General features: G+C 29.3%; 3 protein-coding genes across 4 annotated transcripts in view; 1 reads left to right on the top strand and 2 right to left on the bottom strand.

Moving 5' to 3' along the window:
- The window catches only part of LOC108752309 (solute carrier family 41 member 1-like), a 10638-nt gene extending 10445 nt beyond the window's left edge, over positions 1–193 (bottom strand). The window contains exon 1 of the mRNA XM_018493061.1: positions 85–193. The gene's annotated coding sequence lies outside the window, so the exon portion shown is untranslated. The remainder of the gene's footprint in view (positions 1–84) is intronic.
- An 85-nt stretch (positions 194–278) lies between these two features.
- LOC108752311 lies at positions 279–3299 on the top strand. 2 transcript variants are annotated; one of them, XM_018493063.1, is made up of 2 exons: positions 279–467; positions 1192–3299. In XM_018493063.1, the coding sequence occupies exon 2, from the start codon at positions 1200–1202 to the stop codon at positions 2688–2690; it is 1491 nt and encodes a 496-aa protein (XP_018348565.1). In that variant the 5' UTR covers positions 279–467; positions 1192–1199; the 3' UTR covers positions 2691–3299. The 2 variants fall into 2 exon arrangements, with proteins under 2 accessions (XP_018348565.1, XP_018348566.1); XM_018493064.1 differs by lacking the exon at positions 279–467 and adding an exon at positions 1021–1078.
- A 1570-nt stretch (positions 3300–4869) lies between these two features.
- Positions 4870–19313, bottom strand: part of LOC108752308 (alkaline phosphatase 4) — an 18452-nt gene continuing 4008 nt past the window's right edge. The window contains exons 2-8 of the mRNA XM_018493059.1: positions 15667–15767; positions 14234–14454; positions 13459–13651; positions 10776–10942; positions 9983–10309; positions 6563–6986; positions 4870–5244 (exon numbers count right to left, since the gene is read on the bottom strand). Of these exons, the coding sequence (XP_018348561.1) occupies positions 5015–5244; positions 6563–6986; positions 9983–10309; positions 10776–10942; positions 13459–13651; positions 14234–14454; positions 15667–15751 (1647 nt within the window). The 5' untranslated portion in view covers positions 15752–15767 and the 3' untranslated portion in view covers positions 4870–5014. The remainder of the gene's footprint in view (positions 5245–6562; positions 6987–9982; positions 10310–10775; positions 10943–13458; positions 13652–14233; positions 14455–15666; positions 15768–19313) is intronic.

Below are 19313 nucleotides of genomic sequence, written 5' to 3'. Positions count from 1 at the left end.
CGCGCGCGCGCGCAAAAGTTCTGTTATTCATCTGATGTACTAAATGCCTTATGCTTACAAATTGGAATGTCAGAACTATGTTACCGTTTATTATTTTAGTTGATATGCTGGTTGCTTCGAGATATACCGTCTCTTTCCCTCTCGAGAGTCAAACGTCACTCGTCTTTGGCTATTCGTCTTCGAATATCTTATTGCCAGTACGCAGTGCTTGAAATACCTTATGTCTGGGCGACTAGGCATAGTGCCCATCGACGTACTCGCAGCCCTGATAATACCTCGCAACTCTTTGAACAGTCGAGGCGTCTGGTCTTCGGCAGAGGGAAAATTAAATCGCGCGAAATTTTGATGTCAAGACAATCTCTGTAATACCAGTGGTACCATTATTAACACAGCACTCTTTGTGTTGTACATAATATTTTTTAAGCATCGATTTATCGTGGCTACTAAAAAGTAAAGAATTTATAAGGGTAAGTATTTAAATTTTTGGTAATTTGTTACGCTAATTAATATCTTATTACAATTTATTTCGTTAATATACGGAGAGTAGTAATGCATTTGAAATGACAAATGAATAAATTCTCGTTCTAATAATGGAACAACGTAAGGTTGAATATGGCATGCTAAATTGGGAGATAATTGTCTTCTCTTTTCGATAGATTTACAATAGGTTATTAAACGCAAGTAGAACGTCGCGATCGTATTTAATTATTAGCATTTGTGGTACATCGGTTTTATTAATTACGATGCTTTGTATTGTAATATTTTAAAATAATAGTTTACACGTGTTCTTTGACGGGACGCAGTTATGTAACTACAATAATTATGTTCGCGCTTGAAACACTAAAATACTCATACGCCGATATATTATGTAATAACCCTCTTAATAATTCTCGAAATAGAAAGATTTTCATTATATAAGCCATTTTTCATCTTTTATATATAATTGAACACGCAGAACAAACTATCAGAACCATATAATTTCCTATTTAACAATGAAACTGTTACATATGTATTACATTACACGCAGGGAAATTATAATGATATTGATGTAATATTATCATCAGTTTGTGTTTTGCGGGTAAGTATTAATATAATGTAATGCGATCGCTTAATACAGTTAAAACAAATCAGTTTTATTTGCTTGTCATAAATATCTACGATCGTTGCATTTATTTCGTCTTGTTTTTTCAGTTTTGACGATGGGTCGTAGAAAAAGAAATCCGAAAAGGATCTTTGTCACTGAGAAAAGGAAGGTAGCAGAAAAATTAAATTCCGATGAAAAAGAGGCGATAGAGAAACAAAATGGAAAAAATCTTTTTATCAATGAAGTCGCGATCGACGTTTACTCGCGTTTGAAATTGCCACTCGTGTACCCGATGCAAGATGGATCGTTGGACGACAGCGACGAAGAGGATACTGTCGAGCTGAATTTCTGGCCACGTTTTGTCTTCGTGTCGAACCTATGTCTGGTCTGCATGGAACGATCGGAGGAAATCTGTGAATCTTGCGGTATGGTTTCTTACTGTACCGTCAGACATATGAAGCAGGATCGGCTGAAGCATCGTGACCTATGCAAAGTTCTCACCGAAGTCTGTCAGATCGGAGCTGGTTTGTCATTACTTTCGGAACTCAGCGCGGATGATTATCGGGTTTATCGGTTGAAATTGATCGAGATAGTACAGTGTCGCTTGGACAGGCCTCTTCAGCTCTGGGAAAAAGAGATTCTTCTTTATCCTCGCGTTTGTTGCAGTTGTCGTCGCTTCTCGACGACTCTGAGATGTTGCCCGGCATGCGGAATCGGCTTATTCTGCGAGAATCATGACAGCGGACATGAAGAATGGTGTCGAGAGTTTAAGGTGTTTCGTAGAGTGTTCTTCATGCAGCACAAAAACGGTCATGTAGAGCCTGAGATTCCGGATACCTTCCAGAAAGAACCACTTTATTTACCGGACAATTTTGATCTGTTAATAGCACAGCTTTTCGGTCGTTCAACATATTATTTTAATATAGATTGCTATACATACTGCAGCCTCTCTCATATATCGTCCATTCCATTGACGGCTTTGTATTCTATGCAAATTTCTTGCCAGAATTGGAAAACTATCGATACCTTCGTGGTTCACGTAATAGGTGCCGAGTTTCAGTATGAATGTATAAATCTGCACGTATGGGAGAAACTTTTTCTGCATCTCCTCCCGAATCTAAAGCATCTCAAGTTGATGTTCGTTGGTCCGGAACTGAGTCTGCCTATAGTGCCATTAGACCTGTTAACCGCTGTGAAGATCTGTTCGTCTTGTAAATCATCTGGTCGACGATTAAAAATTTCGTTCCATCCTAAACAATTTTATCACGATTTTTGTCGTTCCAAACAATTTATAGAACCGCATCTCGTGTGCCTCTTTAATCCGGGTCTTTATCGGGAAACTGGTTTTAAAGGTAAAGATACGTGGCCGGAAACGATACGAGAATTCTGTAAAATGAAAATTCCCGTGTGCGTGACGTCTTACACGAAGCAGGAAATTCCACGAGAGACGATTAGAATAAAATCGATCGCTGATGTAGAAACGATTTTGGAGCCGCAAAAAAATCCATTCGCTTCGATTAAACCTGATAGAAATTTCGTTAGTGACGATACAGCGCCACTAATCTATAAAAATTATTATGTCACTATTGTTAAAGGAAAATTATAATTAATAATTTGAAAGAGATTTTCTTTTGAGATTACTTTACATTTAATTCGACACGAGTGTCTTTCTGGAATACTTTACGTTTGAAATATTTTTTTATATTCTTTAATTTCTATTAGGGGATAAGAGCATGGTAGATAAACTCAGCCATCCCTATGCGTAGTTACATACATTGCCAAGAACTTTCCATAAATGATAGTACAGTAGGCCGACGATTTATCATGTGCTCTTGTTCTTACCTTTAATTTATATACAAATGTTATATATATAAAATTTTAAAGAGATTATTACATAATGTGACAACTAAAGTTGGCGAGTTACCAAATTTGATGTATATTATATTGTAATATACAATCATTTTTTGTTATATTGTATTGTGGTCTCCAGTTCAAATTGGAATTAAATTAGTACTTAAAATATTTTTTATATCTTTTAATTTTTAGTATTAAGGCAAAAAATAAAGTGTTGACCCATGTACGCGATTACATTCATTGCCAAGGACTTTTAATAAATGATAAAACAATTGGCCAACACTTTCTGCTCTTGCTTTTATTCTAATTTATATGCATATATTATATACGTATGTGAAATTTTAAAGAGATTATTATATACTGTGGCAATTCCAAAGCTGATGTGTTGCCAAATTTAACGTATATTGTAATATATAATAATTTTTATTATTGTATTGTAATCCCTATTTCAATTTAGAAATAAAATTAATACTTAAAACATTTTTTATATCTTTTAATTTGTAGTATTAGAGCAAAAGCAAATGATGAACAAAGTATTGGCCATATTCATGTGCATGGTTACATACATTACGAAGGACATTTAATAAATGACAGAACAGTTGGCCGACACTTTGTCTATCGTGTGCTTTTAATTTATGTATATATTTATTAATATGCAAACGTTATATGTGAAATTTTAAAGAGATTACACAATATGACAACCAAAGTTGGCGAGTTGCCAAATTTGATGTATATAAAATACAATCATTTTTTGTTATTGTATTGTAGTTTCTATTTCAAATTGGGAATTAAATTAATATTTGCAATCTAGTAAATAATTTATTGTCTCTTTTATATAATTATTATGACATAAAATGTACAAATAATATAATAAGGAACTTTATTTTATCCATAATTCTATTATAATTTACGTATAACTATATGGTTGACATATCCAAGTGAGAAATTATTCTATCAATTTATAACAAAATACTGTGATATAATGTGCTAATATATACAGGTTTACATTTATTTTATATAAGTAACGTGTTAAAGTACATAAAAAACTATTTTATTTTTCTTACATTTCGAAGGATGACTTTCTATATTATAGCAGCTTACTTATTTTATTGTATAAAATCACACTAAAAGTATTAGATAGAATTTTATTCTCGATTATTCAATGGCGATATCAATTTTATTGGAAATATGGCATGTGTATTGTATTATATTACATATTATATTACTATATCACATTACTTTTATATTAAAAGACATATGGTTATTAGCACTTTCCAACATCATTTCAAAATCTTATAAATTTATGTTTAATGTGCGGATTATGCCATTGAAATTTCTCCATATTTGAAACTAAATTCATCATCATTGCTGCAATAATTCAAAAAATTATCGTGTTACTCGTGATATAAAATTTGCGATTTATAATCACGATTATTTGTTGAATTTTATAAACATCAAAATAAATAAAATTAGACAATAATAATGCATTATCATAATGTAATTACATGAGAAACAGTGAAAGTGTAAAGAGATTACAGAAAAAAATCGTATACGCTATCTGTGTGATCACAACTTATCTAGTCTATTACAAAAATTGTGTGCACCATAAAAGAAATCTTATTGCATTATATTATATCACTCATTTGCTACAACAATAACACAAATAAGAAAAACAAAGTTTTCTAGAAAATAAAAACTATATTTTGAATTATTAAAAAATTTGTAGCATTAATTTTTATAAAATGAATTTTTGATAATATACTGATTTTAGAGAAATATATATAAAAATATATTCTTTTAAAGTGTGTTCCGTTCTTTTTTATTTATGTTTTCAATGTTTTTACTTTCTTGTAAAAATATAAAAAACGTAACAATTTTTTAGTTGTGTCGCTAATGTACACTGTAGCAAATAAATGATACAACAAAATATGCAATTAGAATATTTTTCAGTACAAGGAAACAATATTTATTTATTTGTATTTAAATGTATATTATTTGTACCAGTTATATTCAAGATTAATTCTTCTCGCGCGTCATTGTTAATTTGACTACGAAAGGAAAATGCAATAATGTTTATCACAGCCATATAAAGATCGCCATAAGGAAAGTTATTACCGCAAACGATACGGTGTTCTGTCCAATTGAATTTTTCCTGATGTTTGGCGATAGCATATTAATATCGTAAAAATAACGATGGTAAGCATTGTCACAATGAGATGGCCAGTCTTTAAAGCATGCCGCATACGCTACGGCGTGAGCAATATAATTTTGCTCAAAAGTACCTCGGAACAAGTGCGAATAGGGACCTGTAAAAAATATTATTTATTCTATCATTTTTGAAATTGTTATTTGCGAAAATAAACTAATAAACTAATAAACATGTAACTTCACTTTGCAATTCTCTTATGTCTATTTCTACCAATGTAGAATGTGAGTTTTAATCTCGGTTTAATTTACTCTATACTTTTCCTTTAAGAATTAGAAAGAAATAAAGAATAAGTTAAATTGAAATTAAAGTTAATCTACATTGAAAGTAGAAATTAACATTAGTTTGCAAAGCGAAATGTTTAAACAATAATACTTTGCTATTTAGAGTCGCTTTAACGAATAATAAAGACTTAACGACAGATTCTATATTTGTACTTGATGTGTGTGTGTTGTGTTGTGTGCTTGCAATTACAAAAACAATTACAAAATTTTTATTAAAACGAGTCTCGAAATGACAATCGAATTTTCAGGAAAAGTAAGCTCTCTCTCTCTCTCTCTCTCTCTCTCTCTCTCTATATATATATATATATATATATATATATAGGGTGATTCAGATTAACTGCACGGGATGGTACATATATATTCCTCATGAAAAAGTGAGTCGAAAATGTCAATAGCAAAATGTTGTGGTATCAATAGTTTTTAAACGGTAAGCCTTAGAAGATGCCCAATCACAGGGCATGAAATTCGTTAGGAGCAGTGCAACTAAACAGCAGGCCGCGCGAACGCTTTGATGGATACCGCTAAACGGCACGATACCGAATGAGTATTGCAAAATTTCATGATATCTCTGTATTACCATTTACTGCAGTATTCATAAATTAATTTTTTTTAATGTTGTTTGTAACAGAAAAAGAAGTTTGGAAAAGAGTTTTGGAAACATCTGTCGATTGATATTTTTAATAATATTTGTTTGGATAATTTAATTAATATTGATTTTATTTACAAATTTGTTTATTACTTAAAACATATTTCAAAAATCCTTTTTACTGATATAAATGACATTGTATCGAATTTGCAATTGACATTACTCCTCATCAATTGAATCGGATTCAATTTAAGAATATATATAAAGCAAATATTTAATAATTAATTTGGATGATATATAATTACTATACAAGTATATATGTTTTATATTTATGTTATATGATAGTTATATTTGGTGTTTGCTAGACTGTCATTGAATTAACAAGACTATTTTTAATTAGATTGCTATTGTGATTAATACTTCTAATGTAATATCATTTGTTTTTGTGTTGTACGAACTGTTTCATTTTTTCTCTCTTTCTTTCTTTAATAAACATGAATGTTACACTGTTCACGGAAATTACAATGTAATAAATTTATGTTTCTTACCGGTGGCATAAACCCCGACGTCTTCTCCGCCATGAGACTCATCTTTGAGGAATTTGCCAGCGAAGTGCCTGTAGAAGGGATCATTGCGAGTTGAATCATCCTCGACTCTTCTCCAGGTTTCATTAACATTTTTGGTATCGTTTCTTCGATGGTAGAAGAATCCTGGTCCGTTAGCGTAGGAAAGCGTCTCGTAGGGTATTTGGCTAGGTTTCTTGTTGCCAAAACCGAGGATGTCGTTGCCCCTCGCAGGATATCCGTTCAGCGTGAACGAATGCGAGTGATCGGCTGTGACGATGATTAACGTTTCCTCCATATTTAATAGTCGTTGAGCCACCTTAACTGCCTCGTCGAGTTCGTATAATTCGCGCAGTGCCAGTTTTGCCCAATTGCCGTGATGGGCTATATCGATTTTACCACTCTCGACCTGAAAGATTGAAAAATAGTTAAAGAAAAGAAAAGTTATCAGTTCATTGTTAATCCTTTAGTGCTGCACTAAAACATGAGACATTAAGAAATATAATGATAATAAACGAATGTACGTATCTTTATTAATAAAGAAGTTGTAGTATACATATAATATACAAAAAATTGCTTATGCATCACGTAGTTGAAATAAAATAAATTAATGAATAAGAGGATCATATTCGATTAAGGCGGATCTTGATGCCTAATATATTGTATGCATTTTTACAATTTAAAACAAATTACGTGCCGATTATTTGTCGATCTTGAAACAGTTTTAGACTGAAGTTGTTGTGATTTGTGATATTACGTATTCTATCTGTGTTTCAAGACCGAGAAATAATTGGTACGTAGTTTGCTTGAACTAAAAGTTGTAAGAATTCACTGGATGAAAGTCTGGCTTTAATTGAAATTCTGGTTAAAAATGGATAGATTAGAATTTTCTGGTTGAATCTATTATAATTTTACTTGAAATAACCAGAAAAAATTGTAATTAAGATGATCAAAATCTTTTGATTCTTATTTTCAATTAGAAATTTTCTCAGTGTACAATATATTATTACTCATATAACATAGGATTAATGTTTCAATTTTGAGTTTTCTTCATGATTCTTTGACATTAGAACAAGATTGCACGATGCTCTCGAATTATACATAAAATTATGCACTCAAATAACACGACCTCGAGGTATACTCGTGAGAAGATGAAGATGGACTAAGAATGTATTACGCGAAAATGGTCATTAACGCGTAATTTGCATAAGAATCGCATCATCATCCGGATTTCTTGATATGTCTCGATTTCGTTTCATTAATGTCATTTTAATATTCATCGAGTACATTATTGCATAATTCATTCTGCGTAGCATTCGTTCTGACTTACATTGGTATAAATATTCAATGCTATTTAGCGACGATTACACTGTTCATTGAAAAAGATGCATAAGAATGAAGGTAATAATAGTTTCTAATTGCTTACTGTATATTTTATTTAGCAAATTGCTCTATCACGGTACAGTTTTGATTTGCGATTAAAGTTGTAAAAAAGACTATTTTAGTGTATTTTGGCTTTAGTGTATTTTATATTAGGTATAAGTATGATGTAATGTGTTGGAGAAGTATTGTAATCAAAATTAAGTATGTTATTAGACTTGTCAGCCTTTAAATAAAAGAATCTGTGTTGATTAAAAGATTAAAAAGATATTCATGGTTAATATCGGATAGGTCATTTTAATTACCTCAGGCAGATATTTCGGAAACTAAGAGAGTTGTAAGTGTTTTCTTGGGGGAAACAAGATGGAAATAACAGATTGTATATGGGGTATTATACCAAGGTCAAGTTAACATAAATTTTTTAAATAGGAATCTTTATTGTTTATTGTATATTCATGTAGCTGAAGTCAAGACGTTTTCAAAATACTATAATAAAGTATTTTTTCATTATGCATTTTTCGAGTTATAATACTTGATAGTACTGCTGATATTAGCATTACCTAAGATGTATCACGTGGAGATGTACTCAGTCGGATTTAATCTGTTGTGTGTGCGTGTGTGTTCATCGAAAAAAACTTACAACTTTTATATAAAACTTTTTCCTGTATCTCTCTTAATTTCTGAGATATCCGCCTGGGACAATTAAAATGCCCCTCTCTATATACTGCATCAAAGTTACAAGTTTTACATAAGTCATTAAAGTTCTATTAAATATTTTTTATAATAAAATTTTTACTAAATATTTTAATTTTTTAAATATTTTTTTTCTTATAATTATATTAATAATTATTCATAGAATTTGAAAAATCCTTAAGTTAAATATTAATAACAGAAACGAATATCTTTTTTTTTGTGCTTTGAAAAAAAAAATTATTTTTTGTTGAATATCCTAATGAAAAAAAGTTTCATATTATATCATAATATTTTAAAGAATTTGCCTATATTTTAATATTATCCTATTTTTATATCATACTATTATACTTAAAAAGTCATAAAGATTTTTGAAAAAATATCTTCAACTTTTTGAAATATTTTAACTTTTTCAAAAATTATAGAATAAGAGATCTTAGAAATCTTTGAATATATTTTAAAATTCATATATATGAAAAATTCTGGAAATGATGTAAACATAAGTCGAGAAACGTTCTATACAGTCGATGCTAATGTTTAACAATATTTCCTAATAATATTACTTAATAGTAAAACTTTTATGTAAATTTTTAAATACATTTTATAAATTGCTGATTATTATTGAGCACTCTTTCTGTGAATTTTAATGACATATACATGTTTTGATGTTAATTTATATTAATTTTTACATTTTTATTGTTTCAATGTTTTACTAGAATAATTATTAAGAAACATGTATGCCGGTAATTTTTTATTATATTGTATTAGGGATAAATAGGTTTTTGACAATTTCAGTTTTGTCTTATCTATATATTTAATCCCTTTTACGTCAAAAACAGTTTATCTACTAATATTATTAAAAAAATATTTATCATACAAAGCAAACAAACATGATTATGAGTTTATTTTGACACATGTCATAATACCTTGCTATTTAATAGATATTTTGTGGTTATATTCCGATATTAATTATACGTACGTAATGTATAAATAGATTTCGTATAGAAGTAAGAACCATTCAATAAAAATATCATTGCATATTTATATGATAATACTCTGACAGAGTGGAGCACGTTTTTGATATAATATGCACGAGCACGAAATGTCTATTCTGTGATTAGACAACTTTAATCGTTATTAATTAAAAAAATTATAGTCTTGACATTTTTGTATTAGGATTTTTGTCTTTAAATTACCTTAAGCATACGTCTTTCAGAGGATATACGGTAGTGGAATGAATATACTCTATATAAAGAATTATAAAAAAAATTTATAGATCTCTCTCTCTCTCTCTCTCTCTCTCTCTCCCCCCCCCTCTCTCTCTGTGTTACTGACCATTAGCAGAAATCCGTTTTTGTTCTTCTTCAGCAGTTTTATGGCTTGCGTTGTCATATTCGCTAGCGAAGGTGTTTCATCATCTTTTACAGCGTGGTAGGGCATGTGACTAGGTGAGAAAACACCTAGGATGTGCGATGTGTTGCTTATATCAATAGACATGAGGTCGTATGTGTTGGTGACAACCCTTCCGTTGGGATGAACCTCTTGCCATTCATTTGCTAAGTTTCTGCCATCAGATCGCTGGCAATTACTGGACTCATCAGACTTCTTCAGAGGCATTTTCACGTTCATACCCATTTCACTTAATCCTCCACCCATGATAACCTTTCAAAAGATACGGTTTTAATATTAGATTCTAATTATAGTGAATTATTTTAGGCAAAAAATAAGATACGTCATTATTTTAGGCAAAAAATAAGATATGTCAGAGAGAGAAAGAAAGAGGAAGAGGGGTGAGGGGGAGAGAGAAAGAGAGGCAGAGAGAGAGAGAGGGAGAGGGGTGGGGGGGAGAGAGAGAGAGAGAGAGAGAAGGACTTTAAAGAAAATAGATAAGAGATATTATTAATATTTTATATTGTAGATATTTTAATTATGATGTGATAACAAATCATTTTCTTTAACAATACTAATAACTTTTTAAATAATTTTTAATGATACTAAGTATTTTTTGATATCATATTTTATTACATATCTATTATATATAAATTTTATTATTGCTCTATTAGTCTGCTAGATTTGAAATTATATTGATTTTTTTTACGACTGCAAGAGCATCGATGCGATGAATTACCTTAAACTGATTCCCTGGTTCATCATGAACGAGTTGTCTCGCGATGTCTTTGACGCAATGTCGCTGTTTTTTTGGTATCTCGCTATCACATTCCCAATCGCGATGATTAATGTGCGCGTAAAGTCCCGCGGGAGTGGCATGGGTGATACGGGTGGTGGTAACGAATCCTGTTAAATGATCGTGCACGAATTATTTATTGTTTGTTGGTCTTTTAAACAGCATACGCGCGATAATGATTCTATTTGAACTTCACTAATTTTATAGAATATTAAATAACGTAAACATCAGAACAAAAAATCATGACGACTAAAACGACGTCAAAATGGCTTAAAAATTTATTTTTTAATCAGTTACTATTAATTTAATGTCATTTTGATATTATTGTGATCAGCTGTTTTTCTACTTAGGGACATAAAATGTGGAGATAATACAAAATGTTATTATATAATAAAATATAAAACATATCAGACATAAAATATGTATATTATATCACGTTGCAATTTATAAAGACACTTTATTCTGTATTTTGATATATATATATATATATCAAACATATTCTGATTGTATGCCAATGTTATGCGTTGATTTATTCACAGCAACGTAACGGAAAAATGATCACTGAAGGTCAAGATGCAACGAATGCGTTAAATACTAATCGGCAAGTCATATAAAAAGTTTTCATTATTTTATCAAAGTAGAAATCAGTCACGGCTGACTGAACGTCCGCGACACGGTAGAAGGTCGGCTTATGACCTCCTCCTTTATTGAGTATACTTTCACTATACATGATTTTAACGAGGTCTACTCAGCACCAACACTTCTGTTAATGAAATAGCCGATCATGCGTGACACGTGTTCTCTACATGATTTATACTCATAATCGCGTGTATATCATGGGGTACAAATCACACCACATATTCAAGAGAGTACCGCGTCTAAAAATATCCTTAACCCTAGAACGTTATCAATATTGGATGATATTATATAATATTGCTATTAATATGTAAATTTCATATCCAAAGAAATAGGCCACACTCAATTAATTATAACATAAGATTTTCATCTATTTCACACTTTTAATGACAAAATATTTATCTAGACTTTTATAGACACAAATAATCTAATTAACTTGAAAAGAAAGAGAATAAGCACATTACTAAATTCAATCATATCTTGAAATGATATGTTATATTATTATATATTATTACATTTTACACTTGCAATGAGAAAATTAATTATCTGAATTGGAAAACAAAATTGTTTATCAATAGTTTATACGTAAATCTGTCATATACAAAAATATATAAATAAAATTTAAACGATACATTGTATATATAAAATACAAAATATATAATACATAAAATAATATATAAAAAAGATATTGTATAATACTAAACTACTTAAAAATTGAATTACTATTATTCTGTTTGTTATAAGTTATAATACTGAATACTGCTAATAATTGAAAACATGATTTAATTATCATTTAATGTTCTTGCTCATCTGTACGTTAAATTTATGTACGATATATCGTTCTAAGATTAATAATCTAAATGTTAGAGAAAAGTTCTAGTTTTCCATTCTTAAAAGTTTTAGTCTCAGTCTAAATTTAATACGTTCTTAGTGAAAACGCCTTTTTAAACGTTTGTTTGAAAAAGTTTGGTTACATGGAAATAGAGAACTAAATGTTAATTAATCTCCAAAAAGAAGTTAGTATTATCAAATATATAAATAATGTTTTTTGTTGTAAGATCAATTTTAAATTATTAATATTATTTTAATTTAGATTTGTTCATTTAATATAAATTATAATTTAATGTGAAATGCGTATTATCAAACGATCACGTAATTGTTACGTATTGTCTGTAACGTAAATATGCACATAAGATGAATAAATTATATATTGACAAGAAAATTTATAAAGTTGCTAAATAATTGGAATCATGTTTTTAGCAGTATACATATACCGTATATGCTGCTAAAACATTATACGTACACTATATATATATATATATATACATATATGTGTATGTATATAATGTGATTATATACATAATTACATTTGATTGCGTGAGTTTATCACATGTTAGGTATATAATAAAAATTGATAGGGATTTATTATCTCAATGTCATATTGTGTAAAAAAATTCGCTTAGTCAATAGTTTAATTGAGAGCAATCGACGATGCATGAGAGATTTCTTCTGATCGATTTTTAATTTTTAAAAAGTATTTGAAATATTTAAATCTAAAAAGCAAATCTGTGCCAAGGTTTGAGTTTACTGTGTTATGAGTTATCGATCATGCTCCCTCGAAATTTATTGGTCGAACAAAGTTTCAAACAGCGATTAACAGCAGCTTTATTATCACGGTCGAGATTTAAACTAGTTTCTTAGCTAATTAGATTCTAATTAGCTCGAGATTTCTCTCTCAATGTGATTGTTTATAATTCAGGCGAAATATTCAATTATAAAAACTTCCTCGCCTAAAACTGCTTTTTTATAACTCCATAAATAATTTTAAGCTTCATAAATAATTATAAAAATAATTTTAAAGGAGTAATATAAGAGAGTCTTGAAAAATAATTTATGTAAAATTGAAATGTGTGGGTAATTAAAAATCTGTTATTATTAAAATTTTTTAGCATTAAGAGAAACAAGATTTATAATCTTTGAAAGCTCTTACCAGTGTCCATGCCGGATTGCTGCGCCCAATCGGCTACTGTGGTCAGTTTGCTTAATTCATTGATTTGTTCGTCGCACTTACTAACTTGGGCTCTGGCATCCAATCCAACCATTCTGTATTTGGTTTTCACACCAGAAAATATAGCAGTAGCCGTCCCCGCGGAATCTGGTACTTGCTTGTCCACATTGTAAGTCTATAAATAAAAATTGTGATAATTGTGAAGTATTTATATTTAATATGATTTCGATAACTGATAATAAGATTCTAAGGACATAATCTTTCGAATATGCATTATCGGCAGTTTTAATTAAAATTGTCGAAGCACGAAATTTTATTATTGATGTATTGTAGTCAATATAACGTTATCATTTCCGGTGGCGGATAAATACAGAGGCACGATATAAGTCAATGAATGACTACATTTTACAGAAAAAGGAGCTTTGCTGTTGTTCTTTAATGTAATTGGTCTTGTCCTTAGTTCTTCATTGGATCTAAATGTATAAATCAATCATAGTAAAGAATTTCGCAACAGTTGCAAAGCTGTTTTTTTTTTACTGAACGTAGTTATTCGTGTTTGGCGAGCAATTCGAAGATCGACGGGGATTAATTGTAATGCGAGCATCGCGTTTGTCGTATTTTCTCGTCGAGAATAGAATGCGGTGTCCTTATCAAAGGCGTGGAATTAAGTGGCTTAACGTGACGAGATTTCCCAATATCGTCGCGCCTCGCGAGACCGCCGCGTCGTCGAGATTGAAGGCAATTTGAATGTCTATACCTTGGCGAGAGCGGTGTTGGGGAATTTCTCGAACGAGAGTTGATATTCTTCACCGCTCTGACCATTGAGCTGACCTACATAGATTCGACCGGACGTAATGGTAGACAGGCCCATACCGTCCCCAATGAAGATGATCACGTTTTTGGCACGATTCTCGTTCTTCTGTTCCGTCAGGATTTTGTGCAGAGTTTCTTGGCCGGACTTTAGCCAGAAGGACATATCTGAGTAGAGATCAAAATTTAGCTTTGTTGCCAAGGAATATTATCGATTGATTATGGGGAGACGAATGGAACGGAATGAAGTTTCAAATAAAAATTAATTTAAAAATATACTAATTAAAAAGATGAGGAAAGAACTTGAGACATTAATTAGAAGAGAGACTTTAAATATATCGATATATATTTAATTATATCGATTTCTTATTTTAATACAATAATTAGAGGAGAGACTTTATCGGTTTCTTACTTCAAAAATGGCATAATTTAACAAATTTCAGAAAAGGGGAAAAACGATTCCAATTTGACAGAAAATTATTGACTAATAAAACAATATCGACAAAAAGGATATATTCTTAACATGATCAAATATTATTTTTGTTTCGTAATTTAAAAAAAATTTTTTTACACTTTTTTTAAGATGTGATGATTTTTATAAAATTACAGCTCCTGAGTATTCACCTAGTTATGTTACATAAATCCTAATAATTATTTGATACTTCAAACAAAATTATTTTCAGATTTATATATCTAGCCAAATTTTTAGATATTTTAGCAAAATTATTCTTTCCATGTAGTGATTTATTATCTGTAGTTCTATCTACGACATACTATATATATGCAAAGAGAGATAAAGTGAAATTCAATCAAAGTTGATGATATTAAGCAACATAGCAAATTAAGTTTTAGATATTTGATTTCTTGGAATATTGAAGAATACGATTTAGAAATCAAGATAATGATATCATTATCAATGAATAATTTTGTATACGTCAGAATTAATTTTGTGATTTATCGATATTGATAACTTGCTCTTACAAATAGCTTGTTATGTAACAAAGCAATATCCATGAATAAAAATTTCAGACATTCGACATCGATAATGATCGACGAAGAGCAAATTTTGTACGACGCGACGGTTACTTTATTGACTTTCAATGATAAGACAAAATTTATATAAATTTTATTTAAATGGTCAAAGCAATCTGCTTTTTTATCGAAAATATACCAATGAATGACGCGTATGATACTGTTGAGAATCCTTTATATAGTTATTATATATATTTAAAATTTGTAATGTACTGATTTTATGCTTATCAAATTGTGAAAAATTTTGAAAACGTAAAATTTTTAACTTACGTGCTATTTATTTAAGAACTTTGAGATCAAATTTGAGCATATATCAATTATTTTATAGTATGACGGTTTATAACAAACCTTCATAATCCGTTGATCCTTTACGTAGCGCTTCGGAATGTCGAAGAAACGTTGCGATGCAAAGTAATAGAATGTAGCACTTCATTGTGAATGTTTTTTGTCTGCAATGTGTTAAATAAAAAATTAACATTATTATTTAGAAAAATGATTTATTTTTTGTATTTTAGTAATAAACAAAATTATATTTATTATTCCATTATAGAAGTTATGAAATTCTTATTAAAAATTAAAAATGTAGATTCAACATTTATCTTTCTTATCTATTATTTTAACAGTACATTTGTTTGCTGCTTCAGTAATTTCGTTATCCAACGTGTACATTTCCTATTCTTTACTCACTGTTATTCAAGACTTTTTATCTTGAATTACGCAGTCAAATGTTGCAATGCAACATAAATGACAAAAATAAAATGTATATCTATTTGAAGATTACTCTATTTTGGAGAACCTTGAAATTTCCATTATATTATACTAAAAAATTAAAAAATTGTTGCAAAGACTTTTTACTTATTGCAATGGTTATTAAGCGCTAAAGCTGCTTTTATGGTCTCACACACACATACACACAATAATTGTCATCATTATTTATTGTACTTTTGAGTTTTTATGTAAGTCTTTTTATTTTCCCTCTTTCATGTGAACTATATTAATAATTCACATTAATAATCACTAATAAAACCACTAAACTGAACAAGAGACTAATTTAAATATATGAATTACGCATATAGAACTAGTTCTTGGAAATTAAAAAAAATTATCAACAGTATCTTGTCACATCACTGATAATTTTTTCACATGTACATGTTTTTGTCTATTAAATTAGATACGTGTAAAAGGAAGATTTCTTCTGTTTCCTGTGTCATTTTAAATCCATTTTAAATCATTTGGACTAAGATATCACGAATCAAAATATTACAGCAAGAAAATTCACATAACACAAGAAGAAAAATATAAATTATAAAAGTGTACTATTTATCATTTCGAACAGTAGTTTTTGAGTTAAAAAATGATCTGTGAGCAGGCGAAGTGCGCGATCAACACTAGCCGAACTCACGCGTAATTCACAAAAATGGCAGTTTAACCGTAATTATATTTATAATTGGCCAATTTTACATTTTTATCTCAAACTATTGCTCGAAATGCAAATACTTTTATGTGTATAATATATTTTTTCTTGCTGTGATGATTTGATTGGCGAATTTCGGAATATTGTATATATAAGATGTTTTGACTCTTCGAATATTATGTAGTTATACATAAATATGTAGACGTAAATTTTGATATAAATTATAGATTGTCTAAAATAAACATTTTTTTATCGTGTATATATATATATATATATATATATATATACACTCGTATATATGATGTTTTTTTCTATTAATTTTGTCTTATTCAATTCACAGAGTAATTTGTGTAAGAGGATGAACATTGAATAAATTTTATAAGTTTATTTATAAAAGTTATTACATGAAAAAAAATTTCCCTAAAATATCTAAAAATTTACGTAAATTTTAAATACAGATTTGAAAATAATTTTATTTGGCCATCAAAATAATTATGTAGGAAATTGAAACATCATAATCTAACGTAAATCACAAATCTAAAATGAATTTAAAATTATATAGGAAATAAAAGAATAGGTAAGTAGTAAACGGAAACATATATACATGAAAAAAATTCCAGTGACATGACAAAATAGAATTAATAATAATTTTCTTTTAAAATTCCCAAGAACTAGTTCCGCATGTGCATATTTATGTATATTTAAGATGAACAATGCTGCAAAAGGTTTTGACGTTCTAATATAATCAGCTTGAATGTCCTATATTTAATTATTTTTATTAGTTCAACAAAATTATTTTTAGATTTGAATTTAGCTAAACTTTTAGATATTTTAGCTAAAGTATTCTTTCTGTGTAGTTATATTTGATTTAATCAAATTATCAATTCCAGACGGCACTATGTTCTAGCTGAATCGGAACATAACATGTCTTTAAGATATTTTTTAGATATCATATCATAAGACGTCTTATGTGAAAAAAAGATTATCGGATTTGTGACCCTTCTACTGGAGGTTTCTTTTTACAACCAAAGGATTAACACACGTTATCATCTTTTAAAAGAAAAATTAAAATTTAGAGCGATTAATTAAAAACTTTTAATGATTTGCTTGATATGCCATATTCAAGACATTTCAGATATCTAATCTCTAATAAAATTTAATAAATAATCATTATTGTTTATAAATAATGTGATCCTCTCTTTCTGTCATAATTATTATTATCCCGGGATGACAATCCTCATATTTTTTAAACAGTAATATTTTCCTAGTTACATTACAAAATTCAACACAAAATGTAAGGAGAATCGTTCAAAAAACCGGACTACTGATAACCATTGAATCATGTTCCGATCTTGGACATATGTTATCTGGGAGTTATTCAGTTTCGTCGCATATATAACCATGGCGACAAAACATGTATTTCCTTATATGTGAAATATACATATATGTATATTTCAGGGATCCCCCTTTACATATATGTATATTTCACATATAAGGAAAAACTTTACGTAAGATTAGAATAAACCAGATACTCTATAAACGTAGAGTATTTTGAATTAAAAATCTTACAACAGTTAAAATGTAATATCTACGGAAAAAAAACTTGAATTTTAGATGTAGAATTTATTTGATTACATAATTTTTTACATTTTGTGTTGAATTTTGTAATGTAACTAGGAAAATATTACTGTTTAAAAAATATGAGGATTGTCATCCCGGGATAATAATAATTATGACAGAAAGAGAGGATCACATTATTTATAAACAATAATGATTATTTATTAAATTTTATTAGAGATTAGATATCTGAAATGTCTTGAATATGGCGTATCAAGCAAATCATTAAAAGTTTTTAATTAATTGTTACCGCATTCTGTACTGTCTTATCGCTCACAGATCAAAGTGACTTCGTATTCGTCGTACGAAGGTCAAAAAAATTAACTATAATAAAATCAAACCAAATAAATATGGAAAAAATATATACTGGTGCAACTATCTCTAGGCAATGATTTTACTATTGTCTTCTAACGATATTTTATGATTTATGATCAATTTTTAAAGTAAATATAATATAATATTTAGATGAAAGTGATTTGAGAAATATGTAAATAATTGATATAAGTAGTTACTAAAATATATTAAAATAATATGCTATCTCCACTATAAAGAGAGAAAAATATTTCAAATTTTGTGTATATCTACCTGAAGAATAAAGAACGTAATTCTTGCTTATGCACACGTGTATATTCTATGAGAGCTAACAAAAAATTAACGAAGAAATACCGATTTGTCTAGTAGATCTTGTCCTGCAGACGCGTACACACGCGCAGCAGCCAACCTTTTTTTTCAGTGTATCCTTTTATTGTTGAATTGAAACATTTGAAAGCATTCGGAAAAAGATTCAGAAAGGACCCCGCATAAATCTTACAAAAAATTCTTTATTCTTTTCCTTTCAAATATAAAAGAACACAAGAATTAGAAATTTTATAATTTTAAGGAATCAGTTACAGCAGGTACGGAAACAAAGAACCATTACGCGTTTATTTCCGTGATCTTGATGTCCGTAATATACTGTTGACAA

This window comes from Trachymyrmex septentrionalis, unplaced genomic scaffold (assembly GCF_001594115.1).
Source record: "Trachymyrmex septentrionalis isolate Tsep2-gDNA-1 unplaced genomic scaffold, Tsep1.0 scaffold6, whole genome shotgun sequence".
In the NCBI taxonomy this organism is placed as follows: Eukaryota; Metazoa; Arthropoda; class Insecta; order Hymenoptera; family Formicidae; genus Trachymyrmex; species Trachymyrmex septentrionalis.
The sequence above is the reverse complement of the archived record's forward strand: the minus strand, read 5'-3'. Positions and strand labels throughout refer to the sequence as shown.